We start from the raw sequence: 17673 nt of genomic DNA, 5'->3' as shown, positions 1-17673 counted from the left end.
GCATTACTCAGGTTGCCCAGATAAAAAGCAAAACTTTTCCATTTAATCAATTAGCACAATAATTGAACCATTAATTTACGTGTGCGTTTTTTGTGAACCAGATTTTCCAGAGATAAGAGAGGTTTTTGTTTTAGTCGCCACGGGCAGTTCTGCCCTGAACTGCCTGGAGGCCTGGGGACTGGAGGCTCCTTATTCATTAGTGACAAAAAAAACAGGCACGTTATGGGGCCCTCATTTGTGTGAGGCCCGGGGCAAATTGCCCTCTTTACCAACAGCCTCTACCGCCGTGGGCAGCTGTGGCAACAGGTCAGCACAAACGTGACTTTAGTCGGAAAACTCGTCTTCATCACACAAGAGGGTTTTCTGTCGCGGCTTGCCCCGGAATGTGTTTTTGTATGCTCATTCCACCAGCAGCATCACTGACAAGCACAGCCAGATCTCACATTACAAACTTCTGGTGATGGTTAATAAATGCAACGTTTATCGAGATGCCAACGCATTCTGTCGCGTACAGTTTCGCACGCGACAATGTATGCAAATCAAGACAAGCAGGCTGCAATGTCAATGCTGAACTTTGGAAAGGCAGACCCGCAATCTGGGCCCTTGGTCAGGATGGTAATTAAAATGTACGCACATGTGCAACCTGTTCCCCTCATTCATCATCGCCAGCCATGATTAATGCACTGCTGCATGAAGGCCTTTCAAAGCCACCGCCAATCCAGAATCCTGCGACAATCCACCTCCACGAACCGATGCCCTTTCGAACGCGTTCCATGGCTTCCCCTACCCACCAGAAGTGGGTTTTGGGTCGACGTGATGTTGGGAACTTGTAATGTAGTAATCACAATCGTATCCCCCCCCCCCCCCCAAAAAGCATGGCTAAATCTCAAACTTGTTTTTCAGGATGATGCTACATTGGAATGTTTGGCCAATGCAATGAATATTTAGCTTCGTGCAGGAGGCAACTAGGGAGGAAAATAAATTAGTAATAAAAGATAAATAATAAAAATAATAGAAGAAATAATAGAAATAAAATAATACATCACGACGTTTCGGAGGCAACACAAGCTTCCGTCTTCAGGTGGAACCGTCACAGCACGATTTTTGTTTGATACAGCAATCGTGCTGTGACGGTTTCACCTGAAGACGGAAGCTTGTGTTGCCTCCGAAACGTCGTGGTTAACGCCCTGCGCTACGAACCCGGCCATCAGAGTTCGATTCCTACTCACGGCCGACACCAGTGGACGATTATATTATCTGAACCAGTCCTGGTGCTCCCCTAAGTCAACTCGGCCTCCAATGAGGACCCAGTGCCCCGTGTAAACATCGCCACTGGGGAAACAAAGGCCACCGGGCGTGGTGTTGGCCGCCCACCCCATCGTGTGTCGTACCGGCCTTCACAGGTGGATCGCTAAGCGCACCTTGTCCCAAAAGTCTGTTAAGGCTATACGGGGGATCTTTGTCCACGTGCTGACACGAGTTGGCACGTTGTGGCTTCCGGTAATGTTTGGTGTCTTTTTTTGAACGTCCTGTCCTTTCCCTGTGCGTTTGCTTGACTAATGTATGTATTTAAGTGTACGTATGGTTTATGTGTGTATATACAGTAACTGTGTCTAGAAATACAGGTGAGGGCGGGCCCCGCTCTGCTCCAGGTGGATGGGTGTGGCGCACCTCTCTCTGTTGTTGAAGCCACGTGTCCCCCGGCACGTGAGCCCCACGAAGTACATTCACTATCGGGGTCCATGTGCTCCTGTTCAGCAGATTGTAGCCCCTGCGTTTGGGGAGCTACGCTCTTGCTTAGTGGTGGGGGTTTGGGGGGGGCGCCTTCTCCCTCCCTCCTTGTCTCTCTCAATCTCTCCGGGTCCACCCACCGAACCTCTCAACCATGCCGAGCCAAGAGGGAGACCCCGGTGAGGGTGCGAACCTGGCCGCGTGGCTTCGCGTGGCGTCGGCGCGACTGAGGCAGCTGGAGGCATCTGTGCAGAGGGACCTCGGATGGACGCGCAGGGACGCGCACCTCCAACAGCTCAAGGTAACTTGGGTTCGCATCCGAGACCGGATGCCACGCGTTTCATTATGTATGCATGTTGAACTTCTTTCGCGCCGTACGTAGCCGAAAATGCCAATCGAAGACGACGGTGCTAGGACGTTACCGTAGTCTCTGTGGTCGGAACACAACGTTGGGTGTATGGGGGGGGGGGCGTTCCCTATTCCTTAAACCGTGCTTGTGTGGCCAGGTTTGTATAAATATATTGTGTGCGTCATATGTTCGGGTTGTTGCTCTGCATTGTACATCAGCCATATGAAAGAAGATGTCTCGGTAAAGGTTGTGTGTGTGTGGGATTAGATTCGTGTGAGGAGCGGCGGTGAAGCGGTTAGCGCTACGCTGCGCTATGAACCCGACGATCAGAGTTCGATTTTCCGCATCACGGCCAACACCGGTGGCAATTATCTGAACCTGGTCCCGGGCCTCCCCTAGGTCGACTCAGCCTCAAATGAGCGCCTGGTGTGCGGTGTGTAAACATCGTCACTCGGGAGACGAAGGCGGTCGGGCCTTAATAGGTGCGCGCTAACAGCACTTGCCCCAACAGTTTGTTAAGGTTCCGATTTAAAGCTTTCGTGACTGCAGGGATTCATCTTCTTGGTTCTTTCGGTAAAGTCACGTAGAAGGAAAATAATACAAATTAAACCTAATAAAATAAGATAATAAAATAATGTAGTAATATAATAAAATAAAACAACATAATAAAATAATATAATAACATGATTTAATATAATTATTTGATTATGTTTTATTTTTATTATTTCTCTTCTACGTCACTTTACCGAAAGAACCAAGAAGATGAGTCTGTTAAGGCTTATATATACAGGATGAGTGTTGTCTTCATCTTGTACATCTTGATTAGCACCCGGCGTGCCTCTTACTTTCCGGCGAAACAAACGGAGCGCGGTGCCGCGTGTGGGTTAAACATTCAGCGGTCCCCAACATATTTGGGCACCAGGGACCGGTTTCGTGGAAGACAATTTTTTCACGGACCAGGTGGGGAGGGGGGGGGTCATCATTGGGTCTTTCCCCTTTCTCAAAGAAGCTCTCCAGCGACGTTTGTTTTTTTACTAATTGTGGCTGCTAGGGGTTAGAGCTTGTGGGCTTACCAAAACTGTGACTGAAACAAGTGCGCAGTGCGGGAAAGAGGCGCGGATGGAAGTGGTCAATAATAAAATCGCTCTCACCTCTTGCTGTGCGGCCCGGTTCCTAACAGGCCACGGACCGGTACCTGGTCCGCGGCCCGGGGGTTGGGGACCCCTGGGTTAAATGACCATACTTCACCGCGGGGTGCAGGATATTGGTGAACGCAGCAACGTTTCATCCCCCCCCCCGCCGTCACCGCAGCCTATAGCACCTGTTTAACACACGTTGGGTGTGGCCCCATCCTGGCAATAATCCAGACTCAAGCCAGCTTAGCTTCCACGAGCTGCAGAGGTTGTGGCCGCATTCCCGGTAAAACATTTGTCATCTACACGTTGCTCGGTTATGACCATACTTCACCACGCTGGTCACTGAAGTTTGCTGGGGTTGAGGGGGGGTGGGAGGCGTTAGCCGTGGCGAGGAATCGAACTCGGCGTTTAGACTCCTCTCGTGCCTCACGGCAAGCAGCGTCTGGGTTTGATTCTATGCCCGGCCGCCTTTGTCTCCCCAGTGGCGCTGTTCACACACCACACCAGTTACTCGTTTGAGGCTGAGTCGACCTAGGGGAGGCCCAGGAACGGTTCAAATAATCGTCACCGGTGGTGGCCGTGAGCGGGAATCGAACTCGGGTTGCCGGGTTCGTAGCGCAGCGCGCAAACCACTACACTACCGCTCCCCCTACACATGCGCGCGCGTCCATAGGTACACATACACACGCTTGCAGCTTGCTGCAGACACACAACTTTCAGGGTGCGTACGGCAGTAAACGACTGAAATAATAAAGCAGCAATGCTGCGCGAAGAACGCCTAAGACCTGCAACACATTTGTATGGCACTTTACTCGCGGAGGGTTTGGCAGGGGATGCGTGTGACGTCAGCAGGCACACTGCGTGACGCTTCCGCATGCGGGTGACATCACAGATGTGACGTCACAGCTCACTTGCCCTGCAAAATATATGCATTATTGCGCCCCCCCCAAAAAAAAATACTGAAGTCTATTTTCATCATTTGCGCATGGTGTACAGTCTGGAAAGTACCCACATGGCAAATTTAAAGTTTGTTGCACGTCGGGAAGTATGCTAAACATTTTGAACAGACACATATTCAAAAATTTCCCTTTTACAGAAATATATGTAACACGATTTTTGTTCCTGGGTAGTAAGTGTTATTTTCTAATCGCTTATGCCTCAAAAGTATAGAAAATGGCTATTATTCCCCACAAACTTTGCTTTTGTGACCAGAACGTTATGTGAAGGAATGGCACAAATGCACACGTTTTCTCATTGAAAATATGTAAAATTTCAAAATATCACTGTCCTGGTCACAAAAGCAAAGTTTGTGGGGAATAATAGCCATTTTCTGTACTTTTGAGGCATAAGAAATTAGGAAAATAACACTTACTACCCAGGAACAAAAAAATACACATTTTTGTTGTTACACAGTGATAATGCTAATTAGAGTTGATCGTCGATAATTACGCACGATGTTCGACTGCTTCCGCTCGACACCACTTGAAGTGACGTAACAAAAGTGGCTACGCGTGATGTCAGTGTTCAATCCTGTCTACGGTACTCGATACACTACATGCAACTTAATGAAAATACTGCACGTGCATATAAATGGCCACATCGTGCAGAATCTTCGAGAGTGGAGTGGCTAAGTACGGTACAGTAAATAGTCTTTAAAGTAGGTTAATTTTGTCTATTTGTACGTTCATGCCCAATTTACCATAGTAAACACACTTAAATCACTAACAAAAAAACATATACTTAACACCTAAAAACATTGTTATACAAGAACGTGCAAAAATAATGATGCGATTATTTGGCATTTTTGAAAACCCGGCACACCCTTCCCCCCCGAAGCAGCCGGATAATCGATGATTAATCGACTGCATATCACTGTTGAGCATGGGTTTGCCTCTGGGGTTTCCTGCCATAGCCAAAGATGACCCCCACACACCCATAGCTGCCAACCCATACGGTTTACCCCGTATTTTTGTACAGGGCAATTTAGTTTTAAGGTCCGTACGGCGTACAGCCATTTCAATACGGGCAAAAAAAAAGTTTGTCGATTTGTTGATGTTTCTCCCTCGTGATGGGACTTTGTAAGGTGAACTTTGAGATTTATAAGGGCACGGGGTGACCACTAATGTCTGAATTGTTCTGTAATAAGGAGGCACTTCTGAGGGGATGATGGGTATGCAGACCGTATAACTTTTCTTGGCCAAACATCCCCAATGGTGAAAAATCGCCCCTCCTTCCACCACCACCCCCCTACTGAGACCTACTTGGCATGACCCTCATGGAACATCACCATCGTCTTGAGACTCGGTTAAGATTTTCTTGGCTTTAGAAGCGGAGTGGATATCATAGGAATAAAATAATAATCGTGACGGTGTTGCTGAAAATACTGCCGCCCAAGCCAACCCGGACGGCTTGTTCAGCTCTGGAGCGCGACAGCTCCAAAGACAACTTCACAATTATGCAATGTTTAATGTTCAGCTTATTGGTAAATTCCGTCCTGTCTGTGTAAGCAGCGAAAAAAGCACATTCCGACGTGCTGCGCTTACAATTCCCGCTCAAAAACAACCACCATCATTTGTAAATCGACACCGTTTGTAAATCAGTGATTGTCCGCCAAAATTAGCATTGAGACAGTGCTCAACAACTCCTGCTTACAGCCCTGAGCCAGTGGTGGAAATTACACATTCCCTGTGCTGGGACGTATTTTATCGACCCCAAAGGGATGGTGGGCTGAATCAGCCCCCAACCAGAATTTGAGCTCGCAACCCTTCTGCTTTGGCGCTGAACCACGGGGCTGGTCGGGTAAATTGCTACAAGAAACCATCATCATACTAATTGAATTAAATGCCTAATTCGTTCCCGAGAGTTGTTCGTAAGTTGGGCGGGTTCGTAAGTCAGAACACAGCAATGTCCAATATTTAAGTGTCCATACGGTCAGTGTTATGAAATGTGTTACGGTTCAACACAAAGGGAAGCATTGTGAAACTCATAAATAAGAAGAAATATACACTTGCATGTAACACTAAAACAAATTCTGTGTAGTAAGCAAAACAGAAAAAAAAGTAACGTAAAAAGAGTTTTATTTTCACTTACCTTGAGCCCTGGATGTAAGCTTGTAGTTAGAGGTGGACAATGAGCCAACAAAATTGCACACACACACACAAATGGTCCACGCGTGCACACAGACAAAGATCCCCCGTATAATCTTAACAGGCTGTTGGGGCAAGTGCTGTTAGCAAGCAGCGCTGATGAAAGCCGGCACGACACACGACGGGGTGAGTGGCCAGCGCCTTTGTCTCCCCAGTGCTAATATTTACACACTGCACCAGGTACTCGTTTGAGGCTGAGTCGACCTAGAGGAGATCCAGATCCCATTCAGACAATCGTCACTGGTGTTGATCGTCAGCAGGAATTGAATTTCGGCCGCCAGGTTGGTAGTACAGCGCGGCGCACACAAAGACTCCCCTATAGCCAAAGCAGACTGGAGTAGCAAGTGCTGTTGGCGAGTAACACTTAGGGAGGCCGGTACGGCGCAAGTGGTGATGTGTACACACCACGCCAGACACTGGTGTTGGCCTCGAGCAAGAACTGAACTTGGGTTGCCGCTTTCATAGCGCAGCTTGCTAACCGCTACACTACAGCTCCCCACACACTTACTTTCTCACACACACACACACATCCGTGCACGCACACACACGCAAATACTCACTCCCAGCGTGAGGCCGACTCCTTACACGTAATGGAGGTCGCTCCTCTGAGCAAAATAGTTCCCTGGTTCAATTTGCAATTGCGAGTTCGTGTTTAAACTCCATGTTTATTTTTTAAATTAGACTTCATGGAAGCTGGTTCGTAAGTACGGGCGTTCGTAAGTCTGGCGTTTGTAAGTCGAGGACTGCCCGCATCATGCTTTGAAACAATTGTCCTCCGTAGCTCGAGGTCAATCGGGAGCTGTCAAAGACACGTGTGGAGTTTGCGTGTTCTACCCCTGTTCTGAATTAGTTTCCTCCATATATATGGTAACTGGTATTGACCAAAAACATATCCCTATGCTGAAGAATTACCTGAAAATTTACTCAATTAGGAATCACAGCATTGTCCCCCGACTGCAGAACAGTTGGCAGGACCCTCATGAACACGAGTCTTGAGACTCAGGCTTTCCTGGCTTTATACCAAACGATTAGCACGGTTGGTTACGTACGGTGCTAAATAATTTCAACATCCATATAGAGAGTCAAGCGTTATAATTATGATTATTTTATGCTGGTTGCTTGGAATCATATATTTTATATATTTACGCGATCTAATCTAATAAAAACCTGTATTATGGATGTTTTTTTGTCGCGAAAGCCTACGTGTTAAACTGCTTGCGATTGTGTGCCCTGCTTCAGTGCGTTCTGTACGTCTGTTGAACGTAAATTGACGTACAAAAAACAAAACGGTGGCCCGATGGTGACAGGCGATTGCTGAACTAATATTTCGGCCGCGAATATATTCGACGTCGTAAGTGAGGTAAGGTAAAACGTTCGGTGACAAAATGGAAGTGCAAAGTGCTTAGTTGACAAGAGTCGCTGGAAGTTGTGGACGAGCCCTCGCCAACGTCCCCCCGGGAGCGGAGGGAGCTGGGGGGGTCTCGTGGTTCAGGACTTCCAATTCCAGCCAGCAGCTGTTGCTGCCGCTGAGCCCACGGCCCCCAGTGCCCATGTGGCCAGTGGCCGACAAGAAACAACTTCAGTGGAATTTCCACTTAGCTTGTTGATCAAAGCGGCAAAACGTTAACGGGGACGTCATTGCCTGAAACGTCAAAGCAGGTGATGAAAAAATATTTTTTAAATTAAAAATGATAATAGTTTACACCTGAGATTTTTAGATTTCAGCTTCTGGGCCCAATGAGCTGCTTGGCTGGATCTGTCACGGGGGACCTGCAACGGTATGGCTGTTATAATCATTCCAACGCTGGATATCGGCCTCCCCATGTTGTGTTCTCACAAGGGGTTGTTAGACCTATACTTCACCGCTCTAGTCATTGCAGGTTGGTGAGGGGGGAGAGATGGATGGCAGGACGAGTTTAAATATCAATCACGATTATGTTAACTGTCGCTTAGAAAGTGTCGGAATGTGTGTTGATGACACATGGGCACTCATACACAACGTTGAGCTCAACTCTCACCTCAATATAACCTCACCCAAATTTCAATCACGAAACTCAACTTTGACCCTAACCTCCAAGCTGTCATAATTAACCCCAACCCTAAACAATCCCCTCAGCCTATCCATAACTTGCAGCCTCACCCCTAACTCCGAACCCCAAACCGCAAATCTAACTTTAAACACCGTCCTGATAACAACACTCAACCTTAGCCCCCATCACGATGCATCCTGTCCAGCCGTGCGTCTCCTACCCCGCGCAGCATCAACAAACACCACTCCACTGTCGCACGAGTGGCCCGTGCCATCATCGCCACGGCGCGCCGCGAGGCTCGTGGAATGTAAGGGGGTGTGGGTGGGGAGGGGGGAGGGTGGCACGTGTCTGGTGTGGCCCGGCCGCTCGTGGGATCGCGTTTCTGGACAGCTGGGGGGGCGAGCGGGGGTGGAGGGGGCCGGCTCGGCCAAAGCGACGCTGCCATCGACGCCTCAAAAATAGACCCCGGCCGTCATTTGTCGGGAGGGCGAGAGCGGCCGGCCGGCCGGCGTGAAGTGGCGTGACATCGCGGTTCGCTGTGAACTTGGAGGTGCCGGGCCCGCTCCGCTCCGGTCTCTGGGCTGTCCGAGCGAGAAGGTACGTCGGCGCTGCAACCCCCCCCCCCCCCCTCGTAGTCCACAGTCGGAACGCGCGTGCCGATTCAGCCGATGGGACGGGGCTGCGGATGCGCGCTTCGGGCAGCGTGGGATGGAGTGGGGGAACAGCTGCGGTAAGGCTCCAGGCTCCGTGTGGCCGGGCAGGCGCGCGGCTCGTCCGGCGACCTTGGTGAATGCGTGCACCGTGCCCACCTCGGGGTGGGGGTGGGGGCTCTTTGCGACGTGCGCGATGGGTGGGGGGGGGTCTGCTGCCAGCGCTCGTCCGTCTGCCGTCGTCGCACCAATAAATACAATAACTGCGAATGTATCGATTCGGAAATGTTTGATTGCGCTCGACGGTTGTCTTCACGATCCGCGTGGCTTTTATTGCAACGGCTCGTACTCGATTACTTTATTTATAAATGCAACATTGCTCCAGATTAGGGTCATCCAGGTTACGGCTTTGCAGCTCGGCGCACATTAGCAAACGGCGCCGGGCACTTAATAAAGTCCCGGGTGCTATTCTCGTGTCCCGGCTACGCGCCGCTCTATTTTAAGAGACGGCCGCACTCTCCAACTCCATTTGCCACACGACGCCCTGGACACGGCCACACTGTAAGTGACACTGGCATCTCGGGAGGAGAAGTGAATTGAACATTTGAAGAAAGGGAAACGGTTTGCAGGAGAGACGCCCGCTTGTGAGTTGTTGCTCAAAGGAGTTGGCGGTGCCTCGGCTAAGCAGCAACGGCGGCAAGCAGCATCCATTTTCATCTTCAAGGTTTGATGTTTTCCACGTTTTACATTCTGAAAAAGGGAAACCTGATTAAACTAATTGGGTAGATTAAACATTTATTCATTGCCGTAGAACAAACCTAGAATTCGTTTTTGCTCACTTGAAAGGGTTCTCGCTTTACTGACAGAAGTTGCTAATTGACGATTAAAATAATTTAAAGTGTAAACATTGCCGCGTAAGGCACCTGGGCACAGGCGCGACTTCGACGCGCGCGTTCCCTCAGCGCGGGAAGCTCCTCCTTTCCACCTGGCACTGATCGTCAAGAGGGAACGAGGCGGCTGGATATTCACTGCAGGGAGGGGCATTCTGGGTAGATTCGGGGGCCGCTTAGAGGGCCATTACGATTGGCTGCTTGGAGAATCGAGTTCTATAATATCACAAAATTTAGATTTTTTTAGGTGTCTACATTTGATAACAACTCGAGATAATGGGCATCTTTCTTTTATACAAAGACAGGGGGTCAGTCGGTCATGGGCAGAGAAAAATCTAAACATGTGAGCCTGGACTTGAACAAGGGATAGTGAGTCAACAGCACGGATGTCTGGGGCGAAGAACGTTACAGACTACAGGGGCAGCAGATGAGAGAAAGCCGACTGGGGGCTTCGGCAAAAAGCATTGGATGCTCGAGCGGAGAGTGCGTGGAGGAGAGTAGAGAGGGGAGAGGTAGGCAGGAAGATGTTAATGGAGTGTGATGTTGAACTAGATACGATATTGGATTGGAAGCCAGTGCAGGGGTTGGAGAATTGGGGCGACGTGGTCTCGTTTGCAGAGTGTGAGGAGCCTGGCGGTGGAGTTTTGGATCGTGTGGTGGACTTGAGGGAATGTGGGGAGGCGAGGGATTTGGAGAAGCCGTAGAGCAGAGCGTTGCACGAGTCGATTCGGGATGCACTGTCGGCATAGATGAGTTTCTCATTGGTTTTGTTTCGGGTTCGAGGTCGAGTTGGTACGAGTGGCTGGTTGGCTAGCGGTCGAGGGTTAGAGGTCAGGCAGCTGGCATCGGCTAGGCGAGTGCGCCCCACCCCAAGCCGCCCGTCCCGCATTGCTCTCTCCGTGTGCAGGACGTGTTTGAGGAGATCGACTGCCGCGTGGAGGCCGCGCAGGCCCTGCGGGAGGCCGGGGCGGGGGCACCGAAGGGGGGCGGCGAGGGAGCGGCGGAGCAGGCGTGGTACTCGCTCCGCGTGGCCGCCCTCGTGCTGCGGGAGCGCGTGTTGCTGGGGCCCGCATCCTCCTGCCCCCCGTCGTCGCCGTCGTCCCACCGCGACAACGTCGTTGACGTCCTGCAGGAGATCGACGCTGCTGCGGGGGCGGTGAGTGCTGTGCGAGCGGTGCATGTGGTGTGCATGTGCTGAAATTATTACCATAACCCTGACCACACCTGCCAATCAAATTCTAGCCGTAACCCTAATCGTCCACCTCGGCCCGAGTGCTGGCCCTATCCAGGCTCCTCCACCCTAACCCTTGGCTCCATGTATGGAGTTTCAGTTTGAATTGTTGCTCTGGAGACCGGAAGACCACTGATTGGTGTTCGGCGCTCGCCAGTTTAATGACGGCGTTCGTTGTGATTTCTCATGGAACGGGGCGGCCCGCGTGCATGCTTCCATCTTCCAGTCCAAAGTCCCCGAGCCCCCTTTTCTCCCCTTCTTTATTTATGAAGCTGTGATGGCCACACGTGGACTGATACACGCGCGCCCCTTTATTATTGCGATGGCCGCGACGTGATACGGAGTCGGGAACGGCGACCGTCGGCGAGCACGAGGATATCCAAACCGATCGTCGTTTGCGTTTGCCCCGCAGAGCTCCGCGGAGCCCTTCGCCGAAGCGGACAGAGCGGGAGACGTCCCCGCTCCCCAGTTCCCCTTACTACCTCTCCGTGGACGGCGACGTCTCCGCACGCGCCCGGCTCCCCTCCGGCACCAAGTCGACGCGTCAGTCCCGGCCCGCGTCCTCGGCGCGAACCTGAGTTTCCCGTCGAGCCCGCCCTCTCGAGCCCTCGCGAGAGCCGGCCGTCGTCCGAGCCGGCCGGAGCATCCGCGCCCAAGACGTTTGGCCGCTGGAGCTACATGGAGCTGACCGAGGAGATCGCCGGCTACCCGGGGAGCGGTGCGGACCCGTGGGGCGTGCCGGGAGTCGTCGCCGCCGATCGCGGCCGCCGTGCAGCTCGGCGGCGAAGACGAGACTTTGTCGCGAGCGCCGGGTGGGTCCCGTGCCGAGGAAGCTTGCCGACGCGGTTCCGTGGTCCTTGGATGAATGCCACGGCACCGGCGACGGTTTCCTCTCCCCGTGGATGGCGCTCGATCCGCGATGGAATCCGCTCGTCCCGGCCGTTGTGGACGGCTCGGCGCCGACGGGGGTGGAGTGCGCGTGGCGGTGGGACGCGAGCGTCGCGAAGCCGTCGCGGCACCACGACGGCGTCGTAGGCATCTCGAGGAGGATCCCCTTCTCCGGAGCCGCGTCTGACGACGACGACTCCGAAGGTGACGACGGCGGCGCGTTCGGGTGCCTCGTCCCCTCCCGCTCCTACGGCGGCTCGCCGACCTCGTCACCAACGCACGGGATGCTCGCTGTGCTCGAATCTCCGCCGGAGGAAACCCCGGCGCCCGGAGGCGGGCCTGCCCGGCGATCGTTTGTCGACGAGGCCGCGGTGTCGCCAAGAGCTCCCGTCGGAGCCGGAGGGGGTCGACGCGCGGGGTTGCGGAGCATCGGCCGGCGAGCGTGCCGTTGCCGAGTCACCCTTCACGGCCGGCTCGGCAGAACCTTGGCAAAGTAAATTGAAGAAGAAGGAAAATGGTACGAGGGCTCGAACGGCGGTGGCCTCCGGGAGGGTGGCCGGCTCGTGGGAGCAGGCCTTCCTGGACTGGGAGTACGGCAATGCGCTGGACGCCGCCGAGTACCCCCCGAGAGAAGCGGCCGGCGGCAGCGGCGGTTCGCGCGACGAGTTCGGCGAACTCCTCGAGCGACTCGGGAGCCGGCAAGAGAGCCCCGAGGACCCTGCGGCCAGACGCGTCCCCGCGGCGCCCGCTCGGCGTCGCCAAAACTGCACCGGAGAGACGCTCGACGCAGCCCGTGCCAGCTCCCACCACGCGGGTCGACCGGCCGCCGGCAACAAATCGCCGGGGTCGCGTGAGGGGTCTGGCGATGGCGCTTGGTTCGGCTGGGAGGAGTACATGGCCCTGCCGTCGCAGCTAAAGGACGCGGAGATCATCGCCCTCAAGCTAGGACGACTTGTCGACGCTCCTCGAGAAGAAGCCGTCGCAGAAGTCGGCTTGCCGAGCGAATACCGACGCTCCCCATTTCGTCGACAAAGTGACGGAAAAAAAGAGCCTCCGGACCACGACGGCGGGCAGCAAGTTGCCGCAGCTCTCTCCCGAGGATGCAGGCTTTGGCCTCTTGGGGGGTCGATGGAGACCGGAGGGGCCCGCGACGGGACGAGTGACACGGACGGGCCCGGCCGCACGACACCCGACGCTCGCGCCGGCCCGGCGGGCGCGCTGGACACGCTGGACACGCTGGACACGGGCCCGCTCAGCGACCTTCCCGTCTCGGGAAGGGCGTCACGTTCCACTGCTTGCGGCTCCCCGGACGGGGGACGCGAGCGCAGTGCCAGGGCGGCCTCGTGTGAGCCAGAGGACGAGCGGCGTCGCCTCGCCAACGACGGGCGACCGCAGTGCGATGTTAAACAGCAGGTGGACAACGATGCCATATGGGAGAAGACTGAGGTCGGTGCCATGATGGATTCGCATTCTTCAAAATATGACTTTTTTTCTGTGCTTTCAGTTTTGTGTCGCAGGGCAGTGCAACCCTTCGTGTGCCTCTCCCCCTCCTCACACTGCCTTCACCACCCTCACCGTGCCTCCCTCCCTGACAGGCGTTTGTGAGAAAGCTGGACGAGCTCATCGCGTGGCTCGCCGTTGCCATGGAGAAGACAGAGAACTGGACCCTACCCGGCGCGGACGTTGGCAGCCTCGGCGTTTACTTAGAGACGCACCTCGTACGTCGCACGCCGTTCAGAAACGCAAGCCGTCTCGCCGTTTGTCTTCTCACCAAGTCTCGTCCCCGATTTGAGCATGTCGACCTTCGCGTCGTGATTTGCGCGAGTCGCGTCACGGATGCGGTCATCCGTGACGCGACTCGCGCGCTGCTCGCTGGCCGCACGATGAAATCGCCCCCGAACGTGCCAGATCTTGTCTGGTCTCGGAAGCGAAGCGGGATTTTGAGTTCTGGTCAGCGCCTGGAGAGGTGCGAACGCCAGGGCTTCCCGGCCAGGTGCCGTGGGCGGGGAGCGCTGCGAGGCGCGGCCAGGAGACGGTGGTGCCGAGCGATTTCTCCAACACGGAGCCCGAACGCTCCTCTGCGGAATTGGCCAACCAATCCCAATGTAGCAGGGACCCTCCTGATCAACAGAATCTTGAGATCCGGCGAGCGAGGCTTTTCCTCTGGGCAAACGAAGGGCGTTGTTGTTGTAGTTCACCTCTCCGTTTGTGTCCCTCTCCAGAACTTCAAGGTGGCCGTGGACAGTCGCCGTGCCCTCAAAGACGCCGTGGTGACGGAGGGGAGGAGCCTCATGGAGCTGTTGATCTCCCAGAAGCCGAGTTGAGTTCCCCTCCAATCAGGAGCAGCAGCAGCAGCAGCGTGGCGCGCCGTGGGCGGCTGGAACCACGTGCGCCTCTCGTAGCGGGGAGCGGGGGCTGTGCGATGCTTTTCTGCACCACACGCGGCTTGCAGTTAGGCCGACTGTGGTGCGCTCGCTCGTACCGATGGGTGGGGAGCGGGGGGTAAGAAGCTCGCTCTCTCAAGGAAACAGCAAGCCCCGTAGCGCCAGTTGAGCAGAGCGCTGCACGGAGGCAACGCACACAAATTTAGAATGACAAACCGTTTGCAAGACGGCTTCGCAAGCGCGTACGGTGAATAACAAACTCGCTGCGGAGAACAACTCGCATGCAGCGATGTCACCCCGGGGTTAAGAACTATTCCTGTCGCTATTGCCATGGTTACTGTTCCCGTGAACTTCACTCATTGATTCCTCTGCCCACGTCGAGGGCTCGGTCCGCCGGACGCCGGCTCCGTTGATTTCTCCGTCGCGCCGTCCAACCGCCACACTGCAGCAGCTCGCAACGCCGATCCTTCTGCTTCTTCCCTCTCGCACCGCTCCACTTTTGAATTCGCTCGGTCATCGTCTCTTTTCTTATCGTTTTGCTCAATTAAATGTTTTTTTTTCTTTTCACCTGTTGCGCACCTTCAAGAGTGCTGTTTGTTGCACGCCGCTCGGCATGATGATTCCTTTTGGGCCCTGCGTTTGGCGAGCCGCGATTGAAAAACTAAAAAAATATAGAGGGTGCTTCAAAAATGTTTCAATACTTCTGAGAATTTGTAACAACACCACAAGAAATGTGCCTCCGGGCACAGGAGACCACCTGGAGAAAAGTCCAGGCACGCGTTGACAATGATGGCGAACAAGTGGAGACTGTTTTCTTTTTTAAGCTATTACCATACATTCGTTATCATGTTACAGTGTATTATCCGTTCTTTTTCCATTAAAAACGATAGTCCCATATAAGTGTTAAAACATTTTTTTAAGCACCCTGCATATGCTGAGTACGCCTTGGGTTCAAATGCGCGGCGAGCGTTGTCGACCGTTGATAGATACCGCCCATGTGGATGTCTCGCCAGGCCTGGAGCAGACCCTGGGCCTCGTGGAGAGCCAGTGGCGTGAGCTGCAGAGGCAGATCACGCGCCAGCACAGATGGATTGTGCGCTCGCTGTCCACCGTGAGGTCCCAGCCTCTCGCGGACAACGACGAAGACGACCCCCGCGACCTCCGCACCCTGGCGGTGAGCGCGTGCACGATGCCCTCGGCATGATCGTATGGATCATCGTTTATTAATATTGTTTTTGTTCCGCTTGATTACCCAGGAGAGCCTCGCTGAGTCTCGCTACTCCTGTTTCAGGAGGGTCCTGCCAAGTTCTTTTTTCTGTAGGGGCGATGCTGCTGCTGCCTCTGCTGCTTTATGTGTAATCCCATTTGTGTCGTTTGCAGGTCAGATTCTAGCCGTGGTATGTTTGGCCAACACCACTCACACTGTGTGTTGTTTTAGCTTCAGGAGGAAACCGGAGAACCCGGAGCAAACCCATGCAGAACAGGCGGAGAAACAACATACAAATATTATAACGACATACTAACACGATAACAACATACAAACACTATAACAACATATAAACACAATAACAACATACAAACACGATACGGAGATGCGCCATAGTTGGGAATCGAACCCAGGCCTTATTGCTGCGAGGTACGAGCATCCCCACTGCGCCACCACCCTGCTGCCCAAATATGACGAGCCACGATCAACCCACTGGTTGGGTGAAGGCCTCTCTCCCCACGCCGTCACCACCTCTCACGGTTGGTTTGTCCCGAGTTCTCGTCGATCCTGAGCCCTCGTTCTCCTCCCACGCGTCGACTTGTGCAGGGCTCCGTGCCTCCATCAGCGCAACCGCTTCAGCGCCCGCGAGATCTCCGCGTTCCATCTCGACTCCGCTCTCGCAACTCCCAGAATCGCTCGTCTCCAAACTCCCACTGACAGAGACTCCTCGTCGTATCAATACTCCCGTCCCTTCACTGGCTCCCAATCCGATCCTGGATCATTGTGCGTGGGAAGTGGCCGGTTCCAGACTCGCGTTTAAAACGCCATCGCCTCGCAAGGCCTCGCTCCCAAACTTCCCCACAACGGCGCCTCTTCCCTTTCTGTGTGGGTGCGACGGCGATGCTCTCTGTCCTCGCGGTCCCCCATGCCTCTCCCCACTCGTCTCCCCTCCGTGCGCTCTCCTACCTCTCCCGTCTCATCTCGCTCGACTCCCTTCCAGACGCTCTGCTCCGGCAACCAAGGCCTTCTGTGGAAGCTCCCAGTCGACCTTCGCTCGGTGTGAGGTCGCTCATTCCCCTCTGTGGCCCACATAGCCTTGTACTCCTTTCCAAGACCTTTCTTGTTTACTCAGCTTGTGGCCCTCTGCCCCTCTCTTTGTATAGGAGAGACTCGCCCCACTCATTTCTGTACGACGCCTGTATACCCGGTCACATCGAGACGCTATGTAAATCTGCATCGTGTCGTGCTGCGTCAAACGTGGACGCGAGGTGGGAAATGCATCGAGCATCTGGGAAGAGCTGCCACAGCCCCCATCTACTTTGGACCTCAAGACGGCGGGGGCGCGCCCTTGCCCTCGCGGTGTTACGCGCAAGAGAACCGCACTCGGTCCCGTAAACTCGGCACCCTCGTTACCTCCTCCGCGCCCTCGCTCTGCTGCGTCCCCTTCCTCTGTGGGACGTTGCGCGCGCGGGCAACTCTCGCGAAATGAGCAACGGAGACGCGTTCTAATCACCGCCTCAAACTTCTGCGGGAGGCGAGTGTTTAAAATCTCGGCGTTGAATATCGTACGTTGTGTTTGTCATTCACTTGTCACTCGTGTCTCGAGGCCTGTTTACTGTCGGCGCTCCTGGGACGCCACGCGCGCGCGCACACACACACACATCTCTGCAGGATTCCATTTGTAAACAATTTAATTTGCACATTTTTAATTAAGGCTTATTGTGGGAGGAAATTGTGAAAATTAATGAAAGCGTGCGCCGAGGCCGCCTTGAGCAATCTCGTTGACTTGATTACAGTTTAATCACACCGACTACCGCTCTGCGCATAAAACGCACCGAGGACACTCGCGCCCACGTGGTTTTGTCACTGGTCCTAAAAGGGTGCTGTGTGGTATTTTATTCTTCTTTTAATCTTTCATTTATGAAATATTTCCAAAACTGGGTTAGCTCCCTTGGTTATTTGATTGCAACTTTGAGAGAGGAAAAAAAAATCCTCTCGCAGACACGCAAAGGAGAGTGCATCCCGAGCACG

At 53.7% G+C, this 17673-nt stretch overlaps 2 protein-coding genes across 2 annotated transcripts in view; both read left to right on the top strand.

Annotated features, from left to right (window-relative positions):
• Nucleotides 1–1721: 1721 nt before the first annotated feature.
• On the top strand, nt 1722–12210 carry LOC133352577 (A-kinase anchor protein 6-like). The gene is made up of 3 exons (XM_061568307.1): nt 1722–2032; nt 10840–11088; nt 11576–12210. Exons 1-3 carry the CDS (start codon nt 1886–1888, stop codon nt 11849–11851), a joined length of 672 nt encoding a protein of 223 aa, XP_061424291.1. The 5' UTR covers nt 1722–1885; the 3' UTR covers nt 11852–12210.
• The window catches only part of LOC133352549 (uncharacterized), a 49126-nt gene continuing 43535 nt past the window's right edge, over nt 12083–17673 (top strand). Inside the window, exons 1-5 of the mRNA XM_061568260.1 lie at nt 12083–12148; nt 12199–13497; nt 13647–13769; nt 14274–14370; nt 15449–15609. Coding sequence (XP_061424244.1) covers nt 12083–12148; nt 12199–13497; nt 13647–13769; nt 14274–14370; nt 15449–15609 — 1746 coding nt within the window. The remainder of the gene's footprint in view (nt 12149–12198; nt 13498–13646; nt 13770–14273; nt 14371–15448; nt 15610–17673) is intronic.

The sequence above is a fragment of the Lethenteron reissneri genome, chromosome 41, assembly GCF_015708825.2.
Source record: "Lethenteron reissneri isolate LAM-NWPU_2019-01 chromosome 41, ASM1570882v1, whole genome shotgun sequence".
Classification (NCBI taxonomy): domain Eukaryota; kingdom Metazoa; phylum Chordata; class Hyperoartia; order Petromyzontiformes; family Petromyzontidae; genus Lethenteron; species Lethenteron reissneri.
The sequence above is the reverse complement of the archived record's forward strand: the minus strand, read 5'-3'. Positions and strand labels throughout refer to the sequence as shown.

Bases quoted from the DNA above. Each gene is read 5' to 3' on its own strand.
- LOC133352577 (XM_061568307.1), top strand. From the start codon at position 1,886: ATGCCGAGCCAAGAGGGAGACCCCGGTGAGGGTGCGAACCTGGCCGCG. The intron at 2,033-10,839 runs GTAACTTGGGTT...CTCCGTGTGCAG, and splicing joins CGCACCTCCAACAGCTCAAG to GACGTGTTTGAGGAGATCGA. The intron at 11,089-11,575 runs GTGAGTGCTGTG...TTTGCCCCGCAG, and splicing joins TCGACGCTGCTGCGGGGGCG to AGCTCCGCGGAGCCCTTCGC.